A 22,180-nucleotide genomic window follows, 5' to 3' on the forward strand; every position below is an offset into this window, starting at 1 on the left:
CTCCGAAACCCAAAAAAATTTTTTTGAATTAAAACAAAATTAGTAACTAAGCTGTTATGCTGTCAAAAAGTGAAAAATATTTTTCTTTATATTTTTACCTCTTAGTGGCTTAAGTTACGTGTTTGAGCCAGGAAAATTATATAGATAATATAAATTCTCTGTCAGGCGCCTGGGTGGCTCACTCGTTAAGCGTCTGCCTTCGGCTCAGGTCATGATCCCAGGGTCCTGGGATCGAGTCCCACATTGGGCTCCCTGCTCTGCGGGAAGCCTGCTTCTCTCTCTCCCACTCCCCCTGCTTGTGTTCCTGCTCTCGCTATGTCTCTCTCTGTCAAAAAATAAATAAAATCTTAAAAAAAAAAAATTCTCTGTAAATTTGGCCTTATACAAAAACAAAACAAAAACAATAACAACCAAAAAATGTACTTATTTTTATTTAAATAGCCACTACACGTTAAACTGCATGATATTTGTCATTGAAATTGACAGTCCATCGTAATTTCTCTTTAGAAATGAATATAAATCTTCCATTATAGAATAAATACTTGGAATTTTATAATTTATACATTTTTAATTAGTACTGTTAATGTTATAATTGTATTTTATTATACAAATACAATTGTATATATAATTATATACAATTACATATCATTACATAATTGTGTTATATAAATGTTACTATATAGTTACATCAATAATAAGGATATCCCTAATTAAAATTTTTATGAATTTCTTTGTTTTCAGCTTGACAAAAATCATACCACTTTTTCATTTTGTTTCTTTGGAAAAACTAGATGTCAGCAACAATTGTCTTTCTGGTAAGTTTAGAACAATACATAATTTTTAAAAAGTATGTAATGAGCTTCTGAGTTTCTTTTCCAAATGTGGTAAGGGAGTTGTTTTGGATAGATGTGTTAGTGGTATTTACAAAGAACATATCTATACAATAAGGTGTAGAGGAGGAAAAATTTTTCCTGTATCCTCTTAAGATCTTAGGCTAGGCCTAAGAATTAAACTGATACAAGGCAGATTTAGAAGTAAAGAATACAACTTGTCATTGTTTTTTTTTTTTTTTCAAGTTTGCTTGTATGTATTTCTCTTGCCCTCTACTTCCTATCCTTTTGATGAGAATATCTCTTTCCTTCTAATACAGGGAAGATATCTTTCATATAGGCATTTCATCTCTTGCTTGTAAGAAAAAAAAGGAAGGTCACAATGTCCTTCTTGTATCTGTTTTTTAAATGCCTTTAACTCAAAATAGTCAATATGCTGTATATTGGGGTGGCAATTTCTGAATTCCTTCAAAGGCATGGTGAAATCATCCAATTAAATTTCCTTCCACTTTTAAAATCATATTATTGGGACTCCTGGGTGGGTCAGTCGGTCAAGCGTCTGCTTTTGGCTCAGGTCATGATCCCAGGGTCCTGCCTGTTTCTCCCTCTCCCTCTGCTGCTCCCTCTGCTTGTGCTCTCTCTCTCTATCTGTCAAATAAATAAATAAAATCTTAAAAAAAATAAAATAATATTATTTCCATATCTTTCTGGTAGACCTGGGCACATACCACAATTATATTTTTATTTGAAATTCATGTATCTTTTACCTATGAAATAAATAGCCTAATGAAGATGAGTAAATTAATTTGTCTAACTTGTTGACTTCTAACATGTATAAACACCCATTAAAAGTTTATTAAAGAATGATTAACTGATTTACTTGGCCAGTCCCTCCCTAAATTTGCCCATCCCAGTTCTCAGTCAGTCTCCTCATGGAGACAACCATAGTTCTAAATTTGTCACCATAGATTAACTTGACTCTTTTGTATTTTTATATTAATTTGATCAAACAGTATGTTCTCTTTCCTCTGGCTTTCTTAGCATTCATGTGACATTCCACTGTATCAGTTGTTTCTTCTTTCTTTTTTTTTTTTTTTTTTGGCTGAGGTGTAGTCCATTGTATGAATATATCACACTTTGTCCATTTTCCTGTTGATCAATATTTTAATTCTTTCCGATTTGGGGCTGCTATGATTCTTAATGGAATTTCCTGGGGAAATTCTTATATAAATCTTTCTGTGGACATGTTTTTATTTCTGTGGGATAAATGTGTAAGAGTGTAATTGCCGGACAATAGAGTAGGTATATGTTTATAAGAAACTGAGAAAAAGTTTGCCAAAATAGTTAAAACATTTTACACCAGCAATGTACTGGAGTTTCAACTGCTGCATTCTAGAGGATGTTTAATATTTCAATTGTGTTATCTCATTATGGTTTTAGTTTACATTTCCCTGATGAATAACAATATTAAGCCTTTTTACATTTTTATTTATTGATGATTTTTACATATTCTTTTGTGTGTATTCAAATGTCTTACCATTTTTATTGGTTATTTGCCCTTTTCTTATTGATATGTATAAGTCCTTTGTATATTCTGGATGTAATTCTTTGTTAGATATATGTTTTGTAATATTTTTCCTGGTCTCTCTATAACCACGAATTTTTATTAATGGTATTTTCAGATGAGCAGAAGTTTTCAATTTTGATGAAGTTTAATTTATTATTTTTAGTAGTTATTGTTCTCTCTGTGTCCTTTGTAATATTTTTCTACCTCCCGTTTGAGAAGATGATTTTATAAATTTTCTTGCTTTCTTATAAAAATTTTGTACTTTTAGTTCTTACCTTTAAGTCTGTCTATGATCCATGTCAAATTATTTTATGAATGGTATGAAGTAGAGGATGAGTTTAGTTTTTAATATGGATATCCCTTGTTCCAGCAACATTTGTTGAACAAGCTTTTTTCATCATTGAATTACTTTGGTGTCTCAAAATATTTGATTTACCTTTGACTTACTTTGGGATGAGTTTCTATTAAATGTTTTTCCATTAACTGATCTAATGATAGATCATACTTTCCTATTTCTTTATATGTTTAGTAATTATTTTATGAGATGCTTTATTTAATTAAAAATTTTAAAAAAGCAACACATGGATCAAGATTCTAAAGATTCAAAAAGGAATTCAGGGAAAAGTCTCCTTAGCCTTGCTTCCCCAGCAGCAGCCAAAGTTACTAGCTGGTCAGGGCTCCCTAGAGGTATTCATTGCATATACATGCAGATGAATAGCAGAGTCCTCTCAAACCTTGGCTTCTACAACACCCCCATTCCCTTCCTATCATTTCACTGCAGTCACCTTGGCTTCCTGATATTCTTCACAGATCAGGCTGCTGGGTCCCAAAGGCTTTTTTCCTCAAGGCCTTTGGTTTTCTCTCTGGACAAAATTAGCTTCCATAAGGCAACAGTCCACTCAGGTGATGGAAGTGGTATTTTTGAAAATGAACAACTTAATATATTTGAAAACAAAACCAGCCATATTACCAAGGACAACTTCAGCTCTGTTAGCAGATCATTGGGAAAACTTTGAAATGACTAAAACAATAAGTCTTTCAAACAGATCTGTACAGTTTATATACATAGCACAGTTCCAGAGAGTACAGATAGATAGTTCAAGTACCATAGCAAAGGAGACAGAGGACTTTTAGTTCAAAGGTTCTCTGGTTGCAAAAATGTGTGCTAATTCCTAAATAATGGTACATACAGTGTTAATTAGAACTAGAAATTTTCTTCCAAATTTTGATCCTATAGAGTCATCTTTCTAAGTAGTTCTGCTTGGTGCTAAAATGTTATTCTTTGCTTCTGGAGTTAAACAGGCATTTACATGATAAACATATATCTTGCAAAGGATTTTTTATTTCAATTTATTTAAACAAATAAAAAAACACTTCATCCAAGTTCTGAGCTTGTTTTTTGTTTTGTTTTAGACTCCATATATGAGAGAGATCATATGGCATTTGTCTTTTTCTGACTTACTACACTTAGCATAATGCCCTTGAGATCCATCCATATTGTCACAAATGGCAAGGTTTCATTCTTTTTTATGGCTGAATAATATTCCATTGTACATCTAAAAACACAATTGTTTTATCCATTCACACATCAGTGGGCATTTAGGTTGTGTCCATATCTTTGCTATTGTAAATAATGCTGTAATGAATGAACATGGGGGTACATATATCTTTTTAAGTCAGTGGAGTTTTTTTTCTTTAAATAAATAACCTGAAGTGGAATTGCTAGATCATAAGGTGGTTTTATTTTTAATTTTTTAAGGAACCTCCATACTGTTTTCCATAGTGGCTGCACCAATTTACATTCCCACCCACAGTGTGAGAGGGTTCCCTTCTCTCCATATCCTTGCCAACACTTGTTATTTCTTGTCTTTTTGATAATAGCTATTTTTTAAAAGATTTTATTTATTTGACAGAGAGAGACACAGCGAGAGAGGGAACACAAGCAGGGGGAGTGGGAGAGGGAGAAGCAGACCCCTGGCTGAGCAGGGAGCCCGATGCGGGGCTTGATCCCAGGACCCTGGGATCATGACCTGAGTTGAAGGCAGACGCTTAACGACTGAGCCACCCAAGCGCCTCTGATAATAACTATCTTAACAGATGTGAAATAATACCCTGTTGTGATTTTAATTTGCATTTCTCTGATGACTAATGATTTTGAACATCTTTTCATGTGCCTGTTGGCCATCTGTATGTCTTCTTTGGAAAAATGTCTATTCAGATCTTCTGCCCCTTTTTTAATCAGACTGGATTTTTGCTATTGAGTTGTATGAGTTCTTTATAAATTTTGGAAATTAGACCCTTACCCTTATCAGACATGTGATTTGCAAATGTTTTATCCCATTCAGTAGGTTGCCTTTTCATTTTGTTCATAGTTTCCTTTGCTGTGCAAAGCTTTTAGTTTGGTATGGTTCCACTTGTTTATTTTACTTTTGTTGCCTTTTCTTTTGGTGTTAGATAAAAAAAATCATCCAAGACCCATGTCAAGGAGTTTATCACCTATGTTTTTTTCTATGAGTTTTATGGTTTCAGGTCTTATGTTCAAGTCTTCAATCCATTTTGAGTTAATTTTTGTGTATGTTGTAAGACAGTGGTCAAGTTTCATGTTTTGTATGTGACTGTGCAGTTTTCCCAACATCACTTATTGAAGAGACTATTCTTTCCCATTGTATATTCTTGGCTCTTTTGTCAATAAATTAATTAAACATATATGTGTAGGTTTATTTCTGGGGTCTCTGTTCCATTGATCTCTATGTCTGTTTTTATGCTGATACCATACTGTTTTAGTTACTGTGGCTTTGTAATATAGTTTGAAATCAAGGGGCATGATGCCTCCAACTTTGTTCTTTCTCAAGATTGCTTTGAGTGTTCAGAGTCCTTTGTGGTTCTGTATAAATTTTAGGATTATTTGTTCTATTTCTGTGAAGAATGCCATTGGGATTTTGATAGGGATTGCATTGAATATATTGCTTTGAGTGGTATGGACATTTTAGCAATATTAATTCTTCCAATCTAGCACATGGCATATCTTTCCATTTGTTTGTCTTCCTCAGTTCTTTTCATTAATATCTTGTAGTTTTCAATATATAGGTCTTTCACCTCTTTGGTTAAATTTATTCCTAGGTATTTTTTTTGATGCAATTATAAATAAGATTGTTTTCTTAATTTTTTTCTGATGGCTCATTAGTGTAAAGAAACCCAACAAATTTTTGTGTATTGATTGTGTATCCTACAACTTTAGTGAATTTATTAGTTCTAACAATTTTTTGATTGAGTCTTTAGGATTTTCTATATATCATGTCATCTCCAAATAGCTACAGTTTTACTTCTTCCTTTCCAATTTGGATACCTTTTATTTTATTTTCTTGCGTAATTGCTCTAGATAGGACTTCCAAAATTATGTCAAATAAAGTTGTGAGAGTGGGCATCCTTGTCTTATTCCTGATCTTAGAGGAAAAGTTTCACATTTTCACCATTAAGGATGATGTTAGCTGGTTAGCTGTGGGGTTGTTATATATGGCCTTTATTATGTTCAGGTACATTCTCTCTATACCCACTTCATTGAGCATTTTTATCATAAGTAGATGCTGAATTTTGTCACATGCTTTCTCTGCATTGTTTGAGATAGTCATATGGATTTTTATTCTGCATTTTGTTAATGTGGTATATTACATTGACTGATTTGCAGATGTTGATAAATCCCATTTGATCATGGTGATGTGTTTTTAATATATTATTGAATTTAGTTTGCTAATATTTTGCTGAGCATTTTTCATATCTATGTTTATCAGGAATATTGGCTTATAATTTTCTTGTGGTGTTCTTGTCTAGTTTTGGTATCAGGGTAATGCTGGCTTCATAATATGGGTTTGGAAGAGTTCCCGCTCTTTTATTTTTTGGAAGAGATTGAGAAGGATTAGTATTAATCCTTCTGTGAATGTTTTATTGAATTCACCAGTGAAGCTGTCTGATCTTGGACTTTTGTTCCTTGGGAGGTTTTTGATTAAGATGATTCAGTCATCTTACAGTAATTGATCTGTTCAGGTTTTCTATTTCATCATGATTCAATCTTGGTAGATTGTGTGTTTCTAGGAATGTATCCTTTTCTTCTAGGTTGTCCCAATTTTTTGGCATATGATTTTTCCTAGTAGTCTTTTACGATCCTTTGTATTTCTGTGGTAAAAGTTGTAACATTTTTTTGATTTTTGATTCTATTTATTTGCATCCTCCTCCTCCTCCTTCTCCTTCTTCTTTCTTTTTTTTTTTTTGCTGAGTCTGGCTAAGGTTTGCCATTTTTGTTGTCTTTTCAAATAATCAGCTCTTAGCTTTATTGATCTTTTCTATTGTCTTTTTAGTCTTTATTTCATTTATTTTTGCTCCAATCTTTGTTATTTTCTTCCTTCTAATAACTCTGGACTTCCTTTGTTCTTCTTTTTCTGGTTTCTTGAAGTTTAAAGTTAGATTGTTTATTTGAGATGTTTCTTATTTCTTGAGGTAGGCATTTATCACTGTGAACTTCCCTCTTAGAACTGCTTTTGCTGCATCCTATAAATTTTGGTATGTTATATTTACATTTTCATTTGTCTCAAGGTATTTTTTAATTTCTCTTGATTTCTTCTTGGAAACATTGCTTGTTTGATAGTATGTTGTTTAATCTCCACATATTTGTGAATTTTCATTTTCTTCTTGTAATTGATTTCTAGTTTCATATCATTGTGTTGGAAAAGATGCTTGATATGATTTCTTAAGTCCATCTGGTCTAACATGTTTAACCAACTGAGCCACCCAGGCGCCCCTGGTCTAACATGTTTAAGACTGATGTTTCCTTCTTGATTTTCTTTCTATTCTATATATTGGTGTATAGGATACATCAGTTATCAATAGGGTAATCTAGTCATTGATGTAAGTGGAATATTAAAGTCCCCTATGATTATTGTGTTGCTGTCTATTTCTCCCTTTAAGGCTGTTAATATTTGCTTTAAATATTTAGGTGCTCCTGCATTGGGTACATAAATATTTACAATGTTATATCCTCATGTTGGATTTACCCCTTTTATCATTATGTAACACTCTTCTTTGTCTCTTATTACAGTCTTTGTTTTAAAGTGTGTTTTGTCTGAAGTAAAATCTGTTTTGTTTGATATGTCTAGTAATTTTTAAAAACATTTTATTTATTAGAGAGAGAGAGCACAAGCAGGGTGGAGGGGCAGAGGGAATGGGAGAAGCTGAACAGGGAGCCCCGCTGTACAGGGAGCCTGACTGAACAGGGAGCCTGATGCAGGGCTCCATCCCAGGACCCTGAGGACATGACCTGAGCCAAAGGCAGATGCTTAACTTACTGAGCCACCCAGGTGCCCTGATATGTCTAATAATTTTTAATTATATATTGAACATTGTATATAATACAGTTTAGTGAGTCTGGAAATTGTCTTCCTTTTAAAGGCAGTTACGTTCAGTTCTGGCAGGCAGTTGAAGCATTTATGGGTACTTTTTTTTTTCTGTCTTCTTTAATTTCATTCTCTCTTAGGACAAGCCATTTTAGTTTTCAACTCTTAGTGCATGCCCCTACCCCAGGGCATTGTGTTCCTCCTACTGCATAGTCTTTCTGGATTGTAGCTCAATCTGTGAGATACTCAGTTAGGTCTCATTTTGTCTGGGTTAAGACTCCAATATCTTTTGCTGCTACATGAACTTAGTGTCATCATTCAGCTTTCAGCCTTATAGTTGGTGATCTCTGCTAGGATTTTCAATCTTTCTGTGTGTGTGTGACACCTCAGACTTGTCCATGGACCTGTGGTAAATCTGTGGTAAATCTTCACAGAGACTTCTTCCCCCAATTCCCTCCTCACAACATATTAACACACAGCTCCTTCTCAGTATTTTTCATCATAAATTCCAGCTTATTCTAATCTTTGTCTCCTCACTCAGCGGAAGAGCTTCTTTATTTGGTCTTTACTGCTCTGAAGTGGTAAACTGCTTTCAAACAGAAAACCACTGTGATTGTAGGCTCACCAGGTATGTTTCCCATCTTGCAGAGTCAGGTTTAAAAAACAGGTGCTTCCTATATATGGTCTAGTTTTATGATATTTTTCTGTGGGAGAACAATTCAATATAAATTACTCTGTAATGTACACTAGATTGACCTACTATTCTTACTTTTGAAAGTAAAATAGGTCTATGTAACTCTATTTATGTATGTGTTCAACTTTACCACTTATCTTATTACTTTAGATTTCACTTCTTCAGATTTTTTGCTAACAATCTGGCACAAACAGTTCTAAGCCCTTTACACACATTACCTCATTTAACCCTCACCCAATAAGATAGGTATGAGCCTGAATCACAAAGCAATTGTATGGTTTGCATAAGTTCACAAAGCTGCTAAATGGGAGAAATATATATTCTAACAGCAGAGTCTGTGTTCTTAACATAGTCTCTTTCTAAAAGCATACTGTATTCTGCAAAATAAATAATTTTTACCGCTTTACTACCTAACCAATAAATAAATGGTCATTGATTTATGATTATTTTCCTTTCTCTGTTACTATCTTCTATAATGATTTTTATTGTTTATTTTCTGTAGATCTTACAAGTGCCATTAGATGGTTTGATGCATGCTATTCTCTTCATGAATTGTCTCTCACTGGAAACCCATTTCTTCAAGAAATAAACTGGAGGTAAGAAATATTGTTGCACTCTATTATATACTTTATTATAGTTGCAGAAAACACGATTTGATGAAAATTGTTCTGTGCATATTAATTGCTTGGGAAAAGTTAATAAAAATAATTTAAAAGTTATTCAAAACAAGAAATTTTTATAATATTAGTTTTAAAAATATCTTCAACCTAAAATAATTTTTTGCACATGTATGAACTAATGCAAATTTAAAATGATTATTTTGATCCATACCATTGATTATGTTTCAATTTTAGTATAATGGTAACTTGGAGTTTGTTGGTGTCTATTAAAGTATGACTTATAAACCTATGTGAATCCATGCTTCTCTTTGAAATATTGCAGTACCTAGATGTAATAGAAGAAAAATATTTTGTAATTTTTTTAGAATGAATTTTCTTCTTTAAAAAAGTGTTTCTAATCTGAAATTCTCATACTATGCTAACACCATTTCCCCCCAAATTGACCAGCATCTTTTTTCATGAAGAGCTTTTTTGAGATAATTTTCATACAGTAAACTTTATCAGTTTTATTTATGAGTATGAATATGGTATAAAACCACCACAATTAAGATATTAAACATTTTTACCACCTTAAAAAAATTATCTCATGCCCCTTTGCAGTCAGTTGCCACACTTAGACTTTAAAAATGTCTCTCCACTCTTTGATGGCCTTTATTGTTTCTGATGAGAATCTGCCAACATTCTCTTTGGAGACTTCTAATATATTCTCTTTATCAGTGGTTTTCAGCAATTTGATTATAATGTGTTTTGCTGTGGTTTTATATAGATTTACTCTTCTTAATATCTGTTGAACCTCTTGAATCTGATGAATTTGTAGTTTCCATAAAATTTAGAATTTTTTTGCCCATTATTTTTTCACATATGTTTTTTGCCTCCTTCCTATCTTGTTCTACTAGGATGCCAATTTCACCAATATCAGATCACTTGATATATTCTAGAAGTTGCTATTGCTCTGTTCCTATATATTACACTTTTTTTCTGCCTGTAATTCACTCTTAATAGTTATTGCTGTATCTTCAAGTTTTCTGATATTTTCTTCTTACATATCTATTTTGATGTTAATCCCATCCAGAATTAATCAGTTCAGAGTTCAGATACTGTGTTTTTCATCTCTAGAAGTTTCATTTATTTTTTTTTTTAATATTTGCGATTTCTCTCCTAATCATGCTCATGGTTTCCTGAATCATCTTTAACACATGAAAAATATTTATAATAGCTATTCCAAAATCCTTCTCTGCTAGTTTCATCATCTATATCATTTGGGGGTCTATTTTTGTTGATTTCCCCCCCAATTCTGGGTCATATTGCCCTGCTTCTTGCATGCTTGGTCAATTGTGATTGTATTCTGGACATCTTAAATTTTATACTGTTGATTTCTTAATTTTGTTCTTTTTCTTTAGGCAACATCTATTTTGTTTCTGACGTACAGCAGCTAAGTTACTTGAAATTAGTGAGATGCTTTTAAAGCTTGCTTTTAAGTTCTGTTAGGGAAGTCTCAAAGAAATCTTTAGACTAGTGCCAGTTTAGCTTTTCTGCTATGGAACTGACTCTCCAGTGCCTCTTATATATATCCTTTCAACTTTGGCTGATAAGAATTATTCCCAGCCCCATAGGGGTTCCTGTAATTTCTCTACCTTTTGCTTCCCCCTGGTTCTTGCCCTTGGCCTTAAGTCATTTTCTTTTATACATCCTCAGATCATTACCCATTTACCCAGGTCCAGGTGAATTAAATCCCAGAATTCTGAAAGACTTTGCATATGTCCACTTTTCTAGTACTGCTGATGATTCTGATCTAAACTCTTGTCTCTTTTTATGTCCAGCAGCATCCATTTGTAAGACAATTTAACATGATTTATTATACATTTGACATTTGTATCATATTAACTCATGGGTACATCAAGACAGAACAAGCCAAGAATAGACAGGGTTTATAGCCTAATTTAGCAAGATAAGTTTGACAACACACTAAGTACAAATAAAGGCAAATATATACTGAAATTCAGGTAAGAAAACCTGTTTCAGGATCCTCAGAGTTTGGATCAAATCTGTAAATCTTATCAATTTGATCAGGTAGTGAAAATATAACATTTATGAATAAAATATAGACAGGGAAGGACACATAATTGAAAAGAAAGTTGTTGTGACATCTGATCCTAGGGAAGAAGCAATTGATTCTTTGTCCTGATTTGGTTTTTCTGTGATGTGTGGCCATAGCCAGGAAGATCCTGGTTCTGATGATTTCCAAAGGAATGTATCTTACAGTAGAACCAATGATCTGGTCATGTTTAAAAATTCCTATATCTGACTTAATCCACTTGTAGAACAAGATAAGACAGTATAGAAAGTAGTCTATTTCCCTCCCTTCTTTGATGCCACTGCAAACCTTTGACGCTCTCTTTCCACAAGTATTGATTTTCTGAATTTGTTTATTGGTTTTTCATTAAGAAAATAGCATTTTTATACCAAGTTAAACACCTGTGTAATTTGCTACTTGTTGATAGCATGTGTATCACAGAAGAGTTATTATCTTTGCCAGAAAATCTGTTTTTCTATTTTCTTTAAAGCTCAATTTCCACATAAATTTCTAAAGTTACACTATTTTTTAGGGAAACCTGGTATGTTTTTACATGTTTTAGAATAGAACTTGTCAATTTCTACCTTAGGAACATCTGTTTCCAGGTGCAATTTAAGCTGTGTAGTATAAAGGAAAGACTATCACACAGTGAAGTGGTTTTCAAAGGTGTATCCCTAGACAAGCAACTTCATCATCACTTGAACACTTGTTAGAAATGCAAAATCTTGGACACTGTCCATACTCATTTAATCAGACACTAGGGGATGATGTTTAGTAATCTGTGTTTCAGTAAGCCCTTTGAATGATTTGATGCACACTAAAGTGTGGAAATCACTGTGTTTTTAAACAAGGACATCCTTTTCCTGCCCCATACTGTGCGATCCTGGGCAGATAACAACTTTCCTATGTCTCTGAATCCTCAATGGTAAAATGAAGATAATAATAGTACCTATCTTATGGGGGTAGTTATGATAATTGAATGGGATAATACACATATTTTGTTGGGCACAATTCCTGGAACATGGTAAACATTCAGAAATCTACTATTTTCCATGTCAAGGCTAAGCACACTGTGGGCTCTTATTAAATCACCAAATATTTATTGTATGCCTACTATATCTAGCCAATGTCCCAAAATTTGGACACTATAAAGGAAATTCAATGCACTCCATGATTTCAAACCATGTTTATAATCTTGGTAGGGATAAAAATGTATGCAAAGAATGATAGCCATGAAAACTAATAGTGATAGCAAACACTGTCATAGTGTTTACTTTGTGCCCAGCATTGTTCTCATTTAATATTTACAATATGCCTAATAAAATAGTTAGCTAGTATCCCCATTTTACAGGTGGGGAAACAGAGTCATATAAAGGCTAAATAACATGCCCAAGGTTACACAGCTAACTAGTGGAAGAGCCAGAATTCAAACCCATGCAATCCAGCTTCAGTTTGTGCTCTTTAACTCTTAGATTTCAGTACCTAATACCAGTGTCAGATGACTATTGTAGGCAACCGATATGCTTTAGAAATCCCACCTTAATTTAGTGTGACCAGGAAAAAAATACATTTACTGAAGAGGCAAACTTTGGGTTAAATCTCAAAAGTTTGATAAGATTTAAAATCAAGTTAAAAGGAAAAAAAAAGCACTTCTGATGGAGGAAATATTGATGAAGAGGAGGGAATGTGAAAGGCAAGTTTAGGCTCTGGTCTATTCAGGTGTAAAGTAGGTAAGAGTGGGAAATACCTTTGGAAAGAAATAAGAAATCAAGTGTGTGCATTTACGGTGGGTCAGAGAATGACCTGCTATCTATACGTATTACTCCACAGCAACTCTGAGTTGGGTTCTGTAATTATCATTCTGATTTTACAGAGGTACTAACTGAGGCTTGGATTCCTTGTGATTTGCCCAGTTGTGATGTAATTGTCAGGGAAGGGATTAGAGTTCTAAAGCCTGGAATTTAAATACTTTGCTTTACTGTTGCATATGATATATTGCTGCCAGATTATAAAGGGCCTTGTATGCTAGAATAAAAAAGTCTCCTTTATCCAGTGGTCATGGGGAGAGCCTATAGCATACTAGATATATGTATAGGCCTTGTGAGTAAACTGCTCAGGTGCGTGTCTAGTTCCATCACTTTCTAGCTGTTTGCCTTGCACAAATTACTTAATCTAGCTGTATCTCAGTGTCTTCATCTATAGAATGGATATAATAACAGTAGCTCCCTCAGGACTTATCCATTAAGGTAATATAGGTTGTACTACACAACAACGAACCCAGAAATCTATGTGGTTTAGTACAATAGAAGCTTATTTTTTGTCTATATTGTGTCTGATGTGAGTTCGGCCTGTCTAATCTAAGCAGACTCAGAAACTCAGGATACTTCCCTTTTGTGGCTCTGTGTCATGCAACTTCAATGTAATCTGACTTTTTTAGGTAGTAGATTCTGGTAGTAGATTTAGGGGAAGAGACCACAGAGAAAGAACAACTGACATTTAACCACTCTGCTTTCAAAAGTGGCATTGATCACTTCTCTCATATTCTACTGGCTGTAGCCAGTCATAAGGCCAAACTAACTGCAAAAGAGGCCAGAAAATGTAGAGAAGAACATGAGCACCAGAGTACGCCAATAGTCTTGGTGAGGACTAAATATGTTGCTGCATAAAAGCATTTTATAGTAGTACCTAGCATATAGCACAGTTGGCAGATGTTAGCCATTATTTTTAATGAGCTATAGAGAAATTTTGAATAGTTGTATGAAAAGGAAAATAGTGTTTGGGAAAGATTTTTTTTTCAACAGCAAAGTGATAAGGGATTAGGGAAAGTGGCCAAATTAAATGCTATTAGAGAGTCCAGGCATTAAAAAAGGGCTAAAATTAAGTAGTGGAAGTGGTCCCAGACTATTGTACAGATCCTTCTAGTTTCGAACTAGAAAAGTGATCTTAGAGTGAAAATTCCCATACACAAAGAAGAGTAATTATGTCTAAAAGGCTCTGCTTGGCAGGTGATATTATTTATAATGAAAATATCTAATGGATTATTTTTACATAGATATTTTTATTTTCCTAGGTAACTATATAGACTATATATATATGTGTGTGTGTGTGTATAGGATATGTATATATATGATATATATGTATATATATGTCATAGATGACCAAAATTATTTGTTGAAGGAATACATTACAGAATTTTACATTATAATGTGTAAAAGCTTGAAAAAAAATGCATGTTTCAGGCCCTCTAATTTTTCTATTGAATTTTTAAAATTTTACTTTAGTGATTGAAAGTGTTATTACCTATAAATTGACAATTGATCTTATTATTGATTTGCAGTAATTATCAGTGTCAGTTCTACAGCTGGAGTTCTTAGACTTTTAGGGAACCATAATATTTGTCAGGTTCCTCATGTTTCCTGAAAAACTGATCTTAGGACAAATTGTTATAGGAAATACCAACTATTAGTTAATATCAACTTATAAGGAGATCAGACATTGCAGCTATTTAAAGAATTTGTGTATATATATGAAAGGACCCCCTAAATATGTTTCTAGACCTCTTGCCAGCTGGGAAAAGGACTCTCTCATTTGGAATTGAAGTAGTGAAGATCCCCATCTGGATGTACTAGCTCAAGTTTTGGGGCTGTGCTTTTCTTACATTGGGGTTTAAAACCCTAATCCCAAGGTTTGGGCCTCCTCATTTTCATTTATTTTTATTATTTTATTTTTTTAAGATTTTATTTATTTGAGAGAGAGAGTGAGAGCAAGAGAGAGAGAGAGAACTCTCGAGCTGGGGAAGGAGCAGAGGGAGAGGGTCAGGCAGACTCCACACTGAGCACCGAGCCCAACTTGGGACTCGATCCCAGGACCCTGAGATCATGACCGAGCTGACCGCTTAGCCAAGTCAGATGCTGACCGAGTCAGATGCTTAGCCAACTAAACTACCCAGGTGCCCCTTTGGGTCCTCATTTTTAGAAAGGAAACCTTAGAGTGAAACTTCCCATACAAAAAGTAGGTGTAACTATGTCCAAAAGGCTCTGCTTGGCGGGTGATATTATTTATAATGAAAATCCCTGATGTGTTGTTTTTAGGTAAATATCTTTATTTTCCTTGGTAGCTATATAGACCAAATTTATGATGACAAACAAAAATAGGTGGTTGTGTCCATTATTCAGAAAAAGCTCTTTGGGGGCCATGGTTTTCCTATTAGGCATTGGGCAAATAAGACATGAATTCTCTTGCTGATTTGATATCAGTTTCCATTTAAATAGCTGCCATGTTGCCAGTTGCAATAACTAGAAACAAACCTATATCCTGAATAATCTTTGAATTTATTTATGTTTTTTGCATGAAGAATAAATACTTACTTTTTTGAATCAAATAGGCTTATAGTGAAATATATTGATAATAAATCTATTTAAATATATAAAGATAAATATTCACATTTTACTACTACTATACCCCCCAATATATATATACTTAGTGCAGTACTAATATATACTATACTTACTAAGTATAGATACTTTACAGTTTTAAAGAAAATACTTAGTTAGAAACAATATTCAAAGAAAAAGGTAGTACTTATAGACATGTACAATTATTTAGCTATTATAATTTTTATGTTTAAATGAACTTTATTGGACTAGACTCATACCAACTTGAAAATTTCGCTTATCAAATTTCACTTAGATCAGTTGGCCTAATACAGCTTTCATAATTTCAAGAAGAGATTCAGTTATCTAAAGGGTTTAAAATCTAGTAATCTATAAAATATGGATTTGTTAATGAAAGGATCAAGTAAAACTTTAAGCAGTGTGTTCCAATGAACTTTACATAACCCCTTGATACCAACAAAAGGATTAGTTATAGATTTTCCCAATTGGCTTCTTACTTTCATGTCTGGCCAGTGATAACATGGACAAAACTGATGTACTAAAAAAATCTCTTTTTAAAACTTAATCTACAGACTCAGTTTGGAATCTCCTTTGGGAATGTGTTTTATTCATTAGTGATGAATAGAGTCTCTTAAGTGACAGAATATTCACCAGGAAGTTTTCACTAAATGAAATATTGATTCAACCCTTGGCTAGGAGGAGCCCAGCTGGAAAAACTAATGTTGAGATCTCACAGTATTCTTATACTTCATTTCCAATATGAATCAACTTGTTACAGCACTTTCTAATATATTCATCATAGACTCTTATAAGGCTGCATTTAAACTTAAGGCCAACCCATTGCACTACTAATTTATACAGATCTGAGAACTATTCCTTAAAAAAAATAAGAAACAATGCTTAACATAAAACACTAAATCTAATGTTGATATTTATCATATAAATGACAAATTTCAAGATATTGTCATAGTCTTGAAGATCCAAACAAGCTAAATTTTTATATCCAAAGAAGTTTCAAATATTCTGACTCAAACTGTTTGGGAACATTTTTTTATATATAAAGGTGATGAATTATAATATCAAATATTTTCAGTGTGAAAATCCAAGCCCTGTTGATCCACATTCCCCATAATTATTTCCTGTAGCTATATTATTGTACATAATATCTATATCAATAACCATATCCAAAATATAGTATTTGATGACAAAATTATCATTTTTCCCCTTGCTGATCTGGTTAGTTAACATCCAAACAGCTTCCACATAATGCCGTTTGCAATATCTAGAAACAAACTAATGTCCTGTATTGCCTTTGGATTCACTTATTTTTCATTATTTTAGCTGTCCAGAGAATAAACAGTTGTTGTATTAAATACAATATGCTTGCTGGTAGTAAAATATTGATCTTTCCATTAATCTGATAAAGCAAATTCTTATATTTTTACTTCTAAGATTATATTAGGTTATTTAGTTAAAGTAGCTCTTCATTTTGTCACCAATTATTTCTGAATAGAAAGCTTGTTTCTCTGTATATGTGATATGTACTCTGTAACTTCAGTGTTACAAGAATACATTTCTAAGAAACCTTCATATCATTTACGCAAAACCAATGGCAATGTTAATCAGTAAACAGATCATTGGAATATAACTGTCCAGGCCCACAATATCTCTTATTTTAGCAAATTCTCTGACATATAGGGCATGCTACAAGTTTTCAAGTAAGCTATATTTTTCTTGAAAATTTCAGACAATTATGAATGATTAGAACTTCAGAGGTTTTTTTTTTCTTTTAAGTTTAACCTGGAGCATCTCTGATTTATTTTTTTTCTAAGATTTATTTATTTATTTGAGAGAGAGAGAGAAAACATGCGCATACATGCACATGAAAGGAAGGGTTGGGGGGACAGTGGGAAAGGCAGAGGGGAAGCAGATTCCTGCCGAGTGCAGAGCCTGATGTGGGGCTCAATCTCAGACCATGACCTGACCTGAGCCAAACCAAGTCAGATGCTTAACCTTAACCACCTGAGCCACCCAGGGCCCTGAGCATCTCTGATTTTAGCACAACTCGTTGTAGTCTATTTTCCTTCCAACGCAGTGGTTCTTAATTCTTTAAGGTACATAAGAAAGGCTATATTTTAAAAATGCGAATTCCCCAGAACCCACCAACGGAGGTCTTTGGGCGTAACTGAATCTAAAAAAGTATCCCATGTACTACTAATACAGTAGTTCAAGGGCAGCCTTTTCAGAGACACTGCCCTGCAGGGTTGAAGACACACAGAGGGATCTAGCCTTGAATTCCCATTCCAGTGGATTTATAGAGTGACTAAGACAAAAAATAGATGTTTGAGACCCTGTGGCTCTCATGATAACAGCATGAGTATTTTCTTCCTTTTGTTGACACCTCCTTAATTAGACAAAATGAGACCTAAAAGATGGCTGTTCAAGAGGGTCTTTGTGTTACTTTATCTGCACTATCACTGTAGGTCCAGGATCCTGTTGAAAAGTTTTATAGGTCTAACAGCTTACTGTTACTGTTTAACCAGAAATGACTGTACAATAGAAATAAACAAATTAGCTTTACCTAACTCTTAAGAAATCCAATTTACAATAAGAAAATCTGCCTTATCTCATTTTCCTTGTAAGATAGACCTATTCAAAGACCAAAGCCTGCTATTAGCATACCTCATTCCTTCTGCTGGCTGGGTCCACTCTGGAGACCAAGATATCAGACAGAAATTTGTTTGGTACACAAAGAATTAAAACTGTTAGTTATTGTCTAGGACTAGTTCCATCAAGTTATTGAAGGCTTATGTTTGCTTTTCTGTATTTTAGGAGATATGATCTAAGGAAATAAGATCACTAATAGGATTAGAGCATTTTTTTAAGCTGTTACGAACACCTATACAGTTTTAATTTTTAATACCCTTTATTATCACATTTCAAAAGCATCTTTACTTCATCTTTACTTCATACCTGGCATTTTATTGCTATAAATAAGTTTGACATTATAGTCATGTCTTAGAAAACTTGACTGGGTACTTTGAGGGAGATTTAGAATGCAATGTAACTTCATTAGTAATGTAATAAATAATTTGATAGGATAGAGTATGGATAGTTAATCTCTCCATTATATTTTAATTATTATTAGCTTCAATTTCAGAGATGAACCTTTCCTTGCATTGGTCATAGCTTCAGTCAAAGATTTTATGTTATATTTAATATTATACCTGTGTGATTACCTCTGATTACTTCATTACCTCTGTGATGAATAGCTATTATCTTAATTAGCATTCTGCTTTTGAACCACATCTTAAAATGAATCAAATATATATAATATATATAATATATGCCATTATTTAACCCTTTGTGGTAGGTGTGGTAGTTTATGATAAGAGAGATATTGGTAGCTTCAAGCCTTAAAAAAACCCTTAAAAAGGTTCAAAATATATAGACCCAAATTTTCACTTGATCTTAGTCAAAAGGCCGAGAAGTGATGGACCCAAGTTTTCTTAACTAGCTTAAACTCTTTAACATTGTAAAACATCTGATAATTATCTTGAAGAACAAAATCTATTTGTGTTCCTTCTTTCCATACTTAAATATCTGTAAGAAGAAAAGGTATTATTTCTCAGAGAGTAAAGGGAGGTGAGGGTGGGAAATTAATCATGTGTCCCCAGTAAATGAAAAACTGGTGTTTTTCTTTTCTTTTTTTGCTTTAATTTAAGGAGATGTATTGATACCTTCCTTGTGATTGTCTTTTATTAAACACTATCAAGATCATAACTATACATAGCAATGTGTTATGACTTTAGTTGACCTTTGGAATTTGTGCCTTAATGGACCACTTCCTTCATTTATATATAAATTATACATAAATATATAAAATGTAAATTATATATAAATTATTTCTATAAATATATAAAATTATATTTTACAACTGTGTTTATATAAGTGGATATGTCCACCCTGACTATACCATCTAGGTAGAGGGAATAACTGACTGGGGTTTTCCTTCTTAAATTTTAGCATTTTAGTAATTTTATCTTGCCATCCTTCATTTAGTTTTTAGGAACTGTAAGTTTGTTTTGTTTTGCTTTTTAATTAAAAAACTGTTTTTTTAAAGATTTTATTTATTTATTTGACACAGAGAGAGAGAGAGGGAGCACAAGTAGGGGGAGTAGCAGGCAACAGAAGAGGGAGAAGCAGGATCCCTGCTGAGCAGGGGATCTTGTCCTTGAACTACAGAGCTTGATCCCAGGACCCTGGGATCACGACCCAAGCTGAAGGCAGACACTTAACTGACTGAGCCACCCAGGCACCCCTAAAAAACTTTATTTTTTAGAGAAGGTCAAGTTAGCAAAATTAAGCAAAAAATATAGAGAGTACCCACATACACCCTGTCCCCACACATGGACAACCTCCCCCACTATCAACATCCTGCACCAAATTGGTATATTTATTATAATTGATGAACCTACATCAACACATCATGATCACCTGAAGTCCATACTTTCCATTAGTGTTTACTCTTGGTGTCATGTATTCTATGGGTTTTGACAAATGTATAATGACATGTATCCACTATGTAGTAGTATTATATAGAATAGTTTTACTGCCCTAAAAATGCTCTGTGCTTTGCCTGTTCATCCCACCCTCCACCTTAATCCCTGGCAACCACTGATCTTTTTACTGTCTCCATAGTTTTGCTTCTTTCAAGAATTTCACATAGTTGGAATTATACAACATGTGTCCCTATCAGATTGTCTTCTTTCACTTAGTAATATGCATTTAAGATTCCTCCATGTCTATTCATGGCTTGATAGTTCATTTCTTTTTAGTGCTAAATAATATTCCTTTGTATGGATGTAACAGTTTATTTATCCTTTTACCTACTGCAGGACATCTTGATTGTTTCTGGGTTTTGAAATTGCAAATAAAGCAATAAATGTCTGTGTGGAGATTTTGGTGCAGACATAGTTTTTAATTAATTTGGGTAAATCCAAGGAGCACATTGCTGTATTATAGTAAAAATATGTTTACTTTTGTAAGAAACCACCAAACTGGCTTCCAAAGTAACTACACTGGTTCTGCATTTCCACCAGCAGTGAATGAGAGTTTCTGTTTCTTCACATCTTCACCAGCATTTGGTGGTGTCAGCATTTTGGATTGGATGTTCTAATAGGTAGATAATAGTATCTTATTATTTTATTTTATTTATTATCTTGTTTTAATTTACAATTCTCTAATGACAAATGATGTTAAACATCTTTCATATGCTTACTTGCCATCTGTATATCTTCTTTGGTGAGGTGTCAAGGTTTTTGGCCCATTTTTTAATTGGTATGTTTATTCTCTTATTGGGTTTTTAAAAATTTTATTTATTTATTTGAGAGAGAGAGAGAGAGAGGGAGAGAGAACACACAGAGGGAGAGGGAGAAGCAGACTCCTGGTGAGCAGAGAGCCTGACGTGGGGCTTGATCCCAGGTCCCTGAGATCATGACCTGAGTTGAAGGCAGATGTTTAACCAACTGAGCCACCCAGGCGCCCCTCTCATTGTTGAGTTTTAAAATTTCTTTTTATATTTTTGGATAACAACCTTTTATCAGATATTTTTTCCCAGTATGTTGCTTGTCTTCACATTCTCTTGACTTTGTCTTTCCCAGAGCAGAAGTTTTTAAGTTTAATGAAATCCAGCTTATCAATTATTTCTTTCATGAATTGTGTCTTAGGTATTATATCTAAAAAGTCATCATTACACCCAGTATCATCTAGATTTTCTCCTGTGTTATCTTCTGGGAGTTTTATAGTTTTGCATTTTGCATTTAGGTCTGTGACCCATTTTGAGTTAGATTTTGTGAAGAGTACAAAGTCTGTGTCTAGATTCCTTTTTTTTTTTTTTTTTGCATGTAGATGTCTAATTGCCCCAGCATCATTTATCTGTGCTGCATTGTATTGCCTTTGCTTTTTTGTCAAAGATTAGTTGATTCTATTTATGGGGATCTACTTCTGGGCTCTCTCTTCTGTTCCACTGATATATTTGTCTATTCTTTTGTCAATACCATACTGTCTTGATTACTGTGGCTTCATTGTAAGTCTTGAAGTCAAAGTGTTAGTCTTCCCACTTTGTTCTTTTTTTCAATATAGAATTGGCTATTCTGGCTTTTTTTTTTTTTTTTTTTTTTTTGCCTCTTTTAATAAACTTTAGGATCAGTCTGTTGATATACACAAAATTACCTTACTGGTATTTTTAGTGGGATTGCATTGAGTCTATAGATCAAGTTGAGAAGAATTGATTTCTTGACAATATTGAACTTATAATCTCTGAAGATATCTTCATTGGACACCTTTCCATTTATTTACTTCTTTGATATCTTTCATCAGTTTGTACTTTTCCTCATAGGAAATGTTAGTTTTTAACTAAGAGGTTTTATTCATTTAAGAAGTCCATTTTACCCCTGTGATCATTAGTGGCCTTGTAAAAGAGGCCCACAGTATCCCTGTGAAAGGTTTGGCAAGTACTTATAAATGGCTAGGTTTGGTGGACAGCTCTTGCTATCTGACTTGGTTTTTCACAGAATTAGGCCTTTAAATTGACAGACTTTTGCTCATACCTCCAA

At 33.5% G+C, this 22,180-nt stretch overlaps 1 protein-coding gene across 1 annotated transcript in view; it reads left to right on the plus strand.

The window, feature by feature from the left end:
* Window positions 1-22,180, plus strand: part of LRRIQ1 (leucine rich repeats and IQ motif containing 1) — a 192,074-nt gene that overhangs the window by 60,672 nt on the left and 109,222 nt on the right. Inside the window, 2 exon segments of the mRNA XM_078074184.1 lie at window positions 742-815; window positions 8,978-9,071. Coding sequence (XP_077930310.1) covers window positions 742-815; window positions 8,978-9,071 — 168 coding nt within the window.

This window comes from Halichoerus grypus, chromosome 6 (genome assembly GCF_964656455.1).
Source record: "Halichoerus grypus chromosome 6, mHalGry1.hap1.1, whole genome shotgun sequence".
Lineage (NCBI taxonomy): Eukaryota > Metazoa > Chordata > Mammalia > Carnivora > Phocidae > Halichoerus > Halichoerus grypus.